Source organism: Malaya genurostris, chromosome 2, assembly GCF_030247185.1.
Source record: "Malaya genurostris strain Urasoe2022 chromosome 2, Malgen_1.1, whole genome shotgun sequence".
Lineage (NCBI taxonomy): Eukaryota > Metazoa > Arthropoda > Insecta > Diptera > Culicidae > Malaya > Malaya genurostris.
The window spans coordinates 311687232-311700213 of NC_080571.1; the positions used below are offsets into that span (position 1 = coordinate 311687232).

Consider the following 12982-nt stretch of genomic DNA (forward strand, 5'->3'; position numbering starts at 1 on the left):
CCGGAAGTCGGATCCGGATGAAATTTCACAGTAGGTTTAAAGACAGTATGAACTTTAATTCACATCAAGATTTGTGAAAATCGGTTCAAGCATCGCAGAGAAATCGAGGTAAATTTAGTTTTAGGAGTTTTTCGTCTCCACTTTCGGTGCTATCGGAACAGGAAAAGAGGGGACCAGTAGTGCCGAATTAAGTTTTCATGCCCAAAAACTAACAAACTCTGCAAACTAGAAGAATTTATCAGGCAGTTTTAAGGGATTTGTACCTGTTTTAAACCATCGTTCGTGAAAAAATACTTATAAAATTGGTAATTTCCCACTTATCACGCTTTAGTTCCGAAACCGGAAGTCGGATCCTGATAAAATGTTCCACAAATTTTTAGGATATTATAAGACCTTTCATTTAAATCTTAGTTTGCAAAAATCGGTTGAGTTTTTCCAAAGATAATTGAGTGTAAACTTTTGCTCAAATTTTCACATATTACCATATAACTCCGGAACCGGAAGTCACATTCAAACGAAATTCAATAGCAAGTTATGGGACCATAATACCTTTTATTTGAATCTTAGTTTGTGAAAATCGGTTCAGCCATCTCTGAAAAAAGTGAGTGCATATTTTTTTCACTTTTTTGGTACATATCATCCTATATCTCCGGAACCGGAAGTCGGATCGCAATGAAATTCAATAGCAAGCTATGGGACTATGAGACCTTTCATTTGAATATTTGTTTGTGAAAATCGGTTCAGCCATCTCTGAGAAAAGTGAGTGCATATTTTTTTCACTTTTTTGGTACATATCATCCTATATCTCCGGAACCGGAAGTCGGATCGGAATGAAATTCAATAGCAAGCTATGGGACTATGAGACCTTTCATTTGAATATTTGTTTGTGAAAATCGGTTCAGCCATCTCTGAGAAAAGTGAGTGCATATTTTTGTTACATACACACACATACACACACATACACACACACACACGGACACATACACACACACACACACACACACACACACACACACACACACAGACATTTGCTCAGTTCGTCGAGCTGAGTCGAATGGTATATGACATTCGGCCCTCCGAGCCTCGGTTAAAAAGTCGATTTTCACAGTGATTGCATAGCCTTTCTATATGAGAAAGGCAAAAAAGGTTTTAACAAGAGACCAGTTGATCAAAAAGCAATCGTTAAATCGTTGAACAAAACTTTGTTGATGGTAATAATTTTCAAATTGCAATTTTGAGTTTGTATGTCAGGCAACTGTTTTCGAGGTTGTTCATTAATATTCATTCGAAACCAAATCAAAATGTACGACCTTCAATAAACTTATGAGCAGCAGAAACTTTTCAAAATCATGCTTAAACTGCACTCAATGTAATTCCTAAGAACTAGAGATGCAACCGGAAAGAGACAAGTTGGTGTAACTTTTTTTCTCTCTGTTCGATTTCAATCTATTTTTCAGAATTATGCAACGATTCAACGGAAAACGATAAGCGATTTCCATCTAATGGACGGGATTCGGCTTCAGTAGATTTCATCCTTTGGCGCCACCGCCGTGTAACGGAAGATAAAATCCAGTCAGTTGGGGACGGAGAAAACCGAGACCAGCCAACTCACCTGTCGTCGAGTTGAAAGTTTTCAAATGGATACCGTTCTCAGTACGGACCAAATGTTTTCAATGGCAATAAATTGATTAAGTTTCAACAAGACGACTACTGGAAGGAGAGAAATGAAGCAAGTTGTTCAATGTACCAGTGAACTGGGCACTGGAAGGCAATTGCAAGTATAAGTCGGGCAAAAAGTGTAACTTTCAACAGTGTTCGATCTAAATAGAGAGAATCAGCAAGAAAAAAAATTTTGTAACGAGCAAGTGTTCAAGTATAAAAGAAAATACAAGGAAAAGCAATAAACGTGAAATTTCCGCAAACCGTAGGATATTTCCTTGATAGCGCAGTAGAAGAAAAACTTTCTGTGGTACACACAAAACGAATGGAAGAAATTCACACAAAATCCGGCGAAAACTGCAACAGCACAACACTAGAAAACTTCCCCATGTGTCAGAAAATGGGACTACATGTGGTGGTGTGGTAGTGTGTGTTTGTGCGCGCGAGCGAGTGAGACTATCCCGCGAGGATAAGACACAGTAGTGTGCTGTCCTGATTCCGTCGTCCCCGGTTGTCCAAACTGGCGAAACTATATCACAATTTTTATGCTGCTGCCAAAGTTCAACACTAGCCCGGTCCAATGAATGTGGTTCGACTGTTGCAGATTATAATCGGTAAGTAGAGTTTCTGCTTGGGTTTTTCTCCGTTTTCGGTTCACGCTTCAACCAACATTGCTTTTGGAAGTTTTCGCCGGGGACGTTGGTCACTATGCGATGCTTAGTTATGGGTGTTTTTTTCCTTTTATTCTCGGGTAACAAAGTAGCGAATGAATACAATACCGAAACATTTGTGATGACAATTAAATGCGACAAGTTTTGTAGTAGCAGTAATAGCAAAAAAAAAAAACTGTCTCATGAATCAATTTTAGAACAGTTGTAGAACTGAAACTTTCAATTGGAAAGGAAATTTGGTTTTTTTGAATTTTGGTAAGAAAAAAACTCTACATGATAGTTTCGTGTTCTCAAGGTAAAACACTGTCACCTGATACATACAAGCGCAATATGTGAAAGAAACAGGAACTTCTCTTACTACTACGAAAGGAAGTAAAACCAACCCCATCATCTTATTACTAATCATCTCCTTAAGCGTCACGAGGACATTATTTTCATAGCGCTCCGGAATATGCTTGGAACAAAAAAAAACACAAGGGTTCATTGTTGTTGTTGTGTTTTTTCTTGTGCCGTTATGACAACATCTTCATCCCCATAAATGTTTAATGAAACGCATATGTTATCACAACATTTAGCCAAAGGCAAGTCATTCTTTGTTCAGCGCCGCGTGAGTGTAACATCCACGACGTACTTCGATAGCACATGTAATACAATTCCAACCTACATTCTGCTGGTAGTTACTTTCTAGTCGATGTAGTTTTATGCTCTTTGAACGATGTAGTTTTAAGCTACCTCAAGAAAGTAGCTTCAGACTTAAGGATGCTTGAAACAGTTTTCGTACGATTTACGCTTACAAACTATCTGAAATATTTTTATTGATTAAAGGCAATTTTCGTTACAAATCTGCCTTTTAATCTATATATATATATATATATATATATATATATATATATATATATATATATATATATATATATATATATATATATATATATATATATATATATATATATATATATATATATATATATATATATATATATATATATATATATATATATACAAATATAGATGGAAGTTTGAATGTTTGTACGCCATAACTCTGGAACTACTGAACGGATTGTCACCAAACTTGGCACAGGTACTTCTTGCATTACAGAAATGATTATAAGAGTATTTTAATGGAAGAGGGAGTGTAGTAAATGTCCTTAACAGGGAGGTCTTTGTTAGTCTTTTGTTGTTGATTTGGTGTCGCATTACCCAATTATCTCCTCTTTTATTGCTTAGTAGTAGTGGATGATGTCGTGTTTGAAGAATTCTGCTAGGCTTTATTTGTTGAACATTTCTTAGTGGTTTCCGAAGAGGTGTATCATAGTGATCAGCTAAAATTACAAGGTCCGTATTGACCCCGAACATGATACGAATAAATTGTCTTGGCCGAGCATATCATGTGCTTGCATAATTCCAAATACATAACAGTTTAAGAACTTCAGCAGCATACCTTCGGTTTGGATCTTCAGAAAACCTAGATGCTTATCAAACAGTATTATGTTCTTGGTTGAACGGACAAAGTAACAAGTAGTTAATTGTAGGTCGCCAACAACGGAGTTGTTATTATATCAAAATATCAGTCCTGACATAATTCGTTTGAAGATAGTACGTTCTTTCATTCATTATTGTTGTGTTTCAAGTAATTCTGTTCCTGTATAAAGCTTTACGACTGTATCGAATGAGAAACGAGAACAAACTAATTATTATTCTTGATCATTATATTTATGATCAACAAAATCATTTCAGCGGTTAAAAATGACTGTCCTATACAACAAATACCACTTACAGGATGAAGTACCTACAATTTGTTTTCTTCTCTTCCTGGTTAGTCAGAAGAAATTTGAAACATCTATCTAACCAAAGCTTGACTATACAACAGCTGCGGATGACTCTTGATGCAGCATCGCATATCTGCTAATGCGATTCGAAAGCGTTTGACGCTCGAGCGTGTTTAATATATTTTCAACTTTATGCGAAAATCGGTTGTTCCTTTCATGCTGGTTGAGGGTTGAATTGTTGCCATTCTGAAAGTCTGCATTTAGTCAACACAAATTGATTTCGATTCAGCCTCGGGAGAGATGATTCCGCTTTCGAAACTCTCATGCAATGAAATAAATGAAAATATGTAAAATAAAATATCGATACTGTAGAGAAATTTCATTCACCTTGCAGGTGATTGAAACGAGAGAATAAAACTTAGTCTAATGATTGTTACAACAGAAAATAATTTCATAATTTTCGTCGTCATGCATAGTAGAATTGATTTGAAGAGTATACAGATAATCAAGCCAAATTTGACTTGTTCTAAGCATTAATTGGAAGCAGTACAATACTTTGAGTTCGTTGTCTGTTTTGCCTTTCTCATATAGAAAGGCTATGCAATCACTGTGAAAATCGACTTTTTAACCGACTAATGTCATATACCATTTGACTCAGCTCGACGAACTGAGCAAATGTCTGTGTGTGTGTGTGTGTGTGTGTGTGTATGTAACAAAAATATGCACTCACTTTTCTCAGAGATGGCTAAACCGATTTTCACGAACAAAGATTCAAATGAAAGGTCTTATGGTCCCATAGCCTGCTATTGAATTTCATTGCGATCCGACTTCCGGTTCCGGAGATATAGGATGATATGTACCAAAAAAGTGAAAAAAATATGCACTCACATTCTTCAGAGATGGCTGAACCGATTTTCACAAACTAAAATTCAAATGAAAGGTATTATGGTCCCATAGCTTGCTATTGAATTTCATTTGAATGTGACCTCCGTTACCGGAGTTATATGGTAATATGTAAAATTTAAAAAAAAAATTACACTCAATTATCTATGGAACAGCTAAACCGATTTTCGCAAACTAAGATTCAAATGAAAGGTCTTATAATAAAAAATTTATGGAACATTTTATCTGGATCCGACTTCCGGTTCCGGAGCTAAAGCGTGATAAGTGGAAAATTACCAATTTTATTAGTATTTTTCCACGAACGATGGTTAAAAACAGGTACAAATTCCCTTAAAACTGTCTGATAAATTCTTCTAGTTTGCAGAGCTTGTTAGTTTGTGAGAATGAAAACATAATTCGGCACTACTGGTTCCCTCTTTTCCTGTTCCGAGAGCACCGAAAGTGGAGAAGAAAAACTGCTAAAACTAAATTCACTTCGATTTCTCTGCGATGCTTGAACCGATATTCACAAATCTTGATTTGAATTAAAGTTCATACTGTCCTTAAGGCTACTGTGAAATTTCATCTGGATCCGACTTCCGGTTCCGCAGTTACAGGGCGATGAGTGTCAAAGTTTTCAAATTCAAATTCAAATATAGAATGACAATATGTACAACAGGGCTTGTATTGTGAATCCTCAAACGAACGAAGCAACAAAAAATATCTGCTGTGAACACTTTGCTTGACATAGCTGAATGAGAGACCTATATTAGAGAGAAACTGTATGCGTGAGAGTATATGCTACTGAGCAGACCAATTCCCCTTGCCAAGTAAACTGTCTGTGCTCTCAGTCTCAGTTAACACATGAACTAAGCAATCCATGACAATGTAATGAAATGAAGGGTTCGCTCTCGTTAGTATTGTACGAGAAAGAAGACCTTGCCTCACGGTGTGCTACAAGACGCGAAACAAAGTCATATAGGCAGTGTTTACGGTTTATTTTTAAAAAGTAGGTTTACAAAAATCATTTTTAACATAATGTTCGCATTCCAAGACAAAATTTGATCACATTTCAAACATACTTTAAACTTTTATAGCAGAAGTTTTGCATTTGAGCCCATTTTCAAAACGATCAATTTGTTTCTTGGCGGTTTACACTGTGTATATATCCGAGAAACACTAAAAGCAATGTTCTTTAAGTTAATATTCATCGGAACTAAAAGTTATGAAACTAGTTTCCTCATAGGCATCTACAATATTAAAACCATTCATCAAATGCTAACCTCATGAAGCATAGGTCTCAGCAAGCGGGCATATTCATGAACTAATGAACGAACGATGCAGCTCTCCTGGCTTGGGTTGCGCTGTGAATTCTACCTGACATACGAATGTGTGTGAATAGCACAGATGGTGAAATCCTTTCGTTCATATTCGTTGCTTCAATTTGCAAGGCCTGATGTACAACCAAGGATGGCTTTTATCGTATCAAAGAATGTTCACTGGCAACTCTTCATCGTTTGGATCTGTGCCATCAAAGAGAAACGGAAATCATCGCAACAACAAAAACCTGGCATGGCTCATTTAACATAGAATCGACCCCAGTGCGAGAGCGACTTTCTCTCGATGACATTTCTGAGAATCAAAGGTTAGCACGCTGCTGTGGGGATCCTCTCTGAAGCAACAAACCGTCGCTTATTCTCGTTTCGCGATCCGATTCTATACAGGCAGTTGATAATTGCGATAGAATCATTTTACTATTGCCGCTTATTCTAACTATGTGCATATAACCTTTGTATAAGTTGTGTCTATGAAAATGTCTGTGAATGCTCCACACAAGGGTTTTGAAATATTGCAAATTGAGAATCGTCAAGTCGAATCAATTCAATTCTGCGATAATTGTCAACTTGCGATTCTCTCTTGGTAAATTCCACACAGCAACGATCGTTATCAGACTGTAAATTTTTTTAAGGGCGTGAAATACTCAGAGTATGAAATGGAGCGAACAAATGTAGCAAAATTCTCTCAAGGTTCATGCATTGATAGACTCGAGTTCTTGTAGCATCTTCTACCGGATTGAAAATGTTGTATACAATATTGATAGCAATATTGCAGCTTCTGTCGAATTTTCGGCAATCACCGAAAGAAGAAGAAAACACAAAACGAACAAGGCGTGCTTTGTTCTATTTCGTACACGTTGTGTAGTGATGTCACTAATAATAATAATCAGTGCGGTAAAACTTCATTCAATTCAATTGAAACTGAATGTGGAACACATTGACGATCTCTCTACTGCAGTAAACTTCACTCCCTGACACACACACAATGTTTGCTGACGGCCCGAACGGGCAGCATTCAGTTCATCACTCGTTTATCTTCAATCGAGGCTCAGTTTAATCATCGTCAGTTGATCTCTTGAAGTAACAAAATATCTCTTACAATAGTGTGAGAGCAGCCTTCAAATGAAGTTCATGTAAACATTCTAATTGGTTCAAAAAAATAGATGAAAGACAAACCAGATTGCTGAAATATCAATCACAGAATACACATAAATTAATTGTTTTCTCCTTCAGTTTTCATTTTTAACACTTTACTCCATTTATAATTCTATTCGTTCGAAATTGCTTACTACCAAGAGCGAAGACAATGAAGCAGCTAGACTACTTGGCACTTGAAACTGAGCAAGCAAAACTTCAAATGACTAGGTACGATTATTCAACTGACGATGAATCCTGGGAGCTTCACTTGAAAATGGTAGCAAAAGTCAAATGAATTAGTAGCGATATGCTGACGGTCGGCGGTAATAAATTTCATTTTCATCTTATATTATTCGATTGAAAATGAAATTTTACCGCACTGATAATAATAATTATTATTATAATCATAATAATAATCCTACTACATGTTTTATGCTTCTGATTCATGCTGTTTAGCTTGACTTACATAAGCAGAAGTAACAGAAACGCAGGTTCGTTTCGTTTGTTAGATTTCGTTTAATTGGTTCAATCGAAATAGAGCATGAGATAGTAAGTATAGGTTTAACTACGTTCAAAACTGTTCCAATTTGTAGGTCATATTTGTTGGTAGCAAACGAACCAACTTCGGCTATTCCGTTTATCTGAATCCGGTTTAGAAAGAATTGGAAATAGTGATTAAAAACTGCAAAAAAGATCTCACTTACTTTTCTTGGAGATGGCCAAATCGATTTTCACAAACTTATAGGTTATCTTACAGTTTTATACGGAATTCCTTATTTTGTTGTGGATACTACTTTCGGTTCCGGAACTACAGGGTTAACAGGTTTAATAGAATTTGTGAGATTAGATCCGAACAAATTATCCTATTTCTATTCAATAAACAGTTGTTTTTGCGAATTTCACGATTATATTTATGATGTAATGAGTAATATGAGAAAGGCATCATTACACCACTAGGTGGATTAAAATAGGTTTTCTTTTTAATAACAATCAACTGTCAGTCAATCGGGCATAATGCCAACCATTTGTATTCTGTATTGAAATCATTCTGAATCGTGAGCCGATTCATCTGTTGATTGAATGATCCACATCATTTATGCCCTAAGTAAACAATGAGAGAAGTGATTCGAGCATTTCAGTTTTTTGCGTGGATCATCGGAAATTCATCCACTTTTAGGGCGGAAGAAAAAAAAACAACAACAAACAATAATCAATCGAAGGCGTGAAAAAGAAAATTCAATCAACTTCATCCTTCACGCTCCAATTTTCATTGTATTATTATTATTATTATTTCCCCTCGGGCCCAGCCACGTGCTCATGTCGCGCCCTCCCAGATCCAGCATTTAACTAAACTGTGAAGAAGAAATAAAAGCGTAAATTTATTTGGAAACTCACTCGACTGCAAAGGACTAAACGAATAAAGTTCCTCCATGGATGGGAATCGATTTGGTTTGCCGACGGTCAAGGGGCAGCCTTCGGAGGGGTCCAGGGCCATAATGATCGAAGCCGCCCAAAGAAGAACGAAAAGAACTACTACAAAAAAAAATCATTCAGTCGTATGCCTATGAATCCTAAGGCCACTGGGCGGCACTGGAAAAAGACGACACAAAACAGTGACAAATTGATGGCAAATTTTATCAATTATGTCATCTGAGTTCCGGCGGGGAGACCGGACCCGACTCAAGGCTTAAATATCCCAGTGGTCGCCATCAAAGTGCGTAAAAATTAGCCATAAAGCCGTCAGTAGCCGGATTGGTTGGGGGGAGGGTGGATGGTTGCGTGATAAAATAAACGGCACAATAAAAAAATCAGGATCCACTTTCAGATTGATGCTGGTGGTGAGCAAGCGATTTAGTCACGTTGTAAGCCCGGTTGCTCACTTTCGAATAAATGCGGCTGAACAAACTTGGGCAAAAAGCCAGTGAAAGCGTCGCTGCAATCAAATAAAACAATTTTTATTAGGGCAATACAAACAGGGACTCGTGGGCTAGAACCGGGAGCGGGGTATCGAAGTGACTTGCCGGGAAGATATTAGAAGAAAAAAGTACTTAAACTGAGCTTCTCAGGGGAGGAACCAAATGCGAATTGAAGCAAAGGCAAAACGAAGGGAAATTATCACCCTCTAAAACCGAGCTAAAATGTCGAAGTATTACAATTGTGTTTTCTTTTTGTTACATTTCTCTGTCATCTAAGTTGTACGGCACATTCTCTCAGACTCAGTCGCCTTACCGTGTACTGACGGGAATGGGCTCACGGCGGAAAATTAGGGAATTGTATGCAAATTACTCATGAATTTGGAACTAACTTATTTTCGAAAGTATGGAAATTTATGCAATTCCTTGATACTGGATTTGTAAATTGGTCAGATAATTTTCTACTTTCTAGTAATGAGCTTTTCTTTTTAGCATAAAAATTACTAATTCATGCAAAATGAAGCGTACTAACAGGACCGACAAATTTCGTTGGGGGTGCATCCGAAATGAGGTCGTTTTATCAAAAAAAAAAAAATGTGTTGCTGAAAGTTTTTTCAGTAAAATGTGAAGGATGATTTCATGATTCTATGTATTGTTACGTGTGCCATTTTTTCCAGTTTTGTTAAAGGGAATAGAATCTCAGAAGAAAAAAATTTGTATCAACATTTTGACAACGAAAAAAACTGTTGCCACACGCGCCATCACCGCAGGCAAACAACCTCACCTCACGCACACAACCGCACCCTGGTCAACTACGCTCCGCAAAACGGTGAGCGGTGAAAGTAAAAATATCTCAAATAAAGTAAAATCACAGACGAGAATCTCCGCCGGAATCACCTTCCTAATTGATACTTAAGCAGAAAGTTAGACTTTCTAGAACTCGGAAGAAGCGCCTCGGGACGTGACATGAGATGGAAACAGGCAGTCAACGGCCGGGCCCGCCAGGTCCCGAAGGGGATTAACCATGACGATACGTGTCAGCTAATGTTGGACGGTGTGTATTCGTTCGAGAGTGGGCTAGTGGGCATCCATCGGGCGGAAGTGGGTGGCCCATGAGTGACGTCAAGATTTGAACACCCGGGTTGGTTGGAAAGTTTTCCATCCATATCCTACTGGAGATAAAGTTTTTTTTTTTCTTTGGTCGATGATTCTATTCTGTTCGTCTTACGTTCATCACGTGTCATGTTCCGGAGTTACGCCTCGAAAACGCCTGCTGGTCTATTCGCCACAGGCAAACAATTGAAGCGTTTCTGTGATTTCGATGCGAAAGGAAAATGAAGTCGCCTCGCCAAGGTGCTAGGGATGGCGAACTTCAACGGTGAAGTGAATTAACCATTTCGATGAGTAGGAAATGGGATTCTCGCACTAAAGGTTTAAAGTGATACACTTTTTTTATTTTCTTTGAAAATTTACAAGGGATTACTAATGCCAATGGATTTCCGTTGCAAATGTGAAGTGGATGGAAGATGGAATGGTTACTCAGATCTCATTCATGGTTTAATTCGATTTAGTCGTGAAAAGCTCAGGCTATAATCTCCTCTGCGGGTCTATAAAAGTTATTTATTGTGCGACGAAACAGCCCTGAAATAGCAATTAAATATGTCCAAATCGAAACTAAGTCTTTATCTGCTTCTAATATATTTTTACCGATGGAAGACCGAATCGACCCAAGACTAGCTTTTGAAAAATGCAAATACTTTTTCAAACACTTTCTAAAGGCTGAATTTTTGCTGGTATCCTTTTGGCAACACTGTTTTTGACAGATCACGCGTGAATCGTGCCTTGGGTCATTGTCAAACTTGTTCAGTTTGGTCTATAATTTAATCATGAATGGACGCTGTAGCAAAGTTGGAGAAAGATCCAATTTTTTATCGAATAATTGTGCTCAGCGACGAAGCTCATTTACCGGTTGAATGGATACGTCAGTAAGCAAAATTGTCACATCTGAAGTAAAGACCAGCCAAGAGCTACCAATGCATCGTAAAAAGTTACTGTTTGGTGTGGATTATGGTGGTGACGATGGGCGGAGTGCTACCGTGTGATGATTGATAATTTTATTTTGCCCAGAATAGAAGAATCTGGATTAGCTGACTTTTGATCGGAGCTCCGGCAGTGGCGTACTTAGACAATTTGGAGCCCGGGGCAAAATATGAGATTAGCCGCCCCCATCGTTGGTTTAGTGAGCAAAAAAAAAAAGCTGAACTCCATCTCCGGAAAGATCTTGGGCGAGCAAAAAAAATTGGTTTTAAGGATGATTTTTCCGCCTTCTTAAAAATGTTGCTCTCTTCGCCCCTCCCCCCTTGATACGCAATGAGCTCCGGCTATCCTTAGTGGTAAATACAATTCGACTCAGCTCGACGAGATCGGAAGATGGATGTGTGTGCACTTTTCGAAGATTTTGCTCAATTTTCTGTGAGATGGCTGAGGCGGTTTCAACAAACGTAGGTCCGTTTGAAAACTACTGTTGAGTCATTCGACGTGAACATTTCATAAGGTTACATAACCCGATGAGAGTTTGTTTAATTTCTCTTCTGTTAAAAACTCCTAAGTTTCACGTTTACCTACAAAATATTAGTGTAGAATGAAAGACAAAATTTCATTTTTTTACAGTACCAGATATGTAGTGAATATTTGTATAATAACGCAGATGTAATCAAAAGAGGAAGTAAACAAAGAGATTCTTTCATGTTACGTCGCATTAATCAAGTTCGATGGCTGCCACTTTTGGTTTCGGAAATGAAACGGAGTTTAAGAAGTGTATCGAAAATAAGCTATCCACAAATTTTTCTTTCAAATTAAGATAAAAAACGATATTTTATTCAAACTAAAATTGATCCTTTATTGTACGAGTTTAAACTTGAGCATAATGAAAACCAGATGAAATTTAAGTTATTCCTTCGCGAATTTTCGAACTTTTGATCGAACGCTCTTCATCAAGTTCCGGACAAGTGTTGTATCGCATTTTTTGCACGCTTGGGTGAACATTTTTTGAACTCCTGCATGTTCACAACTGCCTTACCAGTCTTCTTGAAGACCCTCTTCACGATTGCCAGTAACGTTCGATCGGTCGAAGCCGAGGGCAATTTGGTGGATTCATATTTTTCTCAACGAAATTTATACCCTTTTCCGCAAGCCAATTGAGAGTGGTTTTGGCATAGGGAGCCGACGCTAAATCCGGTCAAAATAATGGAGGTGTACTATGCTTCTTATATAAAGGCAGCAATCTCTTCTGGAGACACTCAGATCGATAGATTTCTGCCCTGTATAGTTCAGGTAGTGTAAAAAATCGTTGACTTCAAACCACAGGAAAATATTGCTTGCCATACCAGTAGCTGTCGACCGAATTTCTCCACTTGAATCGACCTGTCCGCATAGCTCACATCCTCCCCAACGACGACAGTAAAGTATTGTGGACCTGGAAGGGTTTTTGAGCCCTCCTTTACATAACTCTCATCGTCCATCAAATTGCACGCATCCGGACACTGCAAAAAACGTGAATTCAATTTCCGGGCCCTTGTTGCTGATCGCTTCTTCTGTTCGACACTTCGTTTCGA

At 37.8% G+C, this 12982-nt stretch overlaps 1 protein-coding gene across 2 annotated transcripts in view; it reads left to right on the forward strand.

Annotated features, from left to right (window-relative positions):
* Positions 1–12982, forward strand: part of LOC131431109 (neural-cadherin-like) — a 1211689-nt gene that overhangs the window by 532272 nt on the left and 666435 nt on the right. For both annotated transcript variants that reach the window (XM_058596616.1, XM_058596615.1), the window contains exon 4: positions 1458–2273. In XM_058596616.1, the coding sequence (XP_058452599.1) occupies positions 2240–2273 (34 nt within the window). In that variant the 5' untranslated portion in view covers positions 1458–2239. The remainder of the gene's footprint in view (positions 1–1457; positions 2274–12982) is intronic.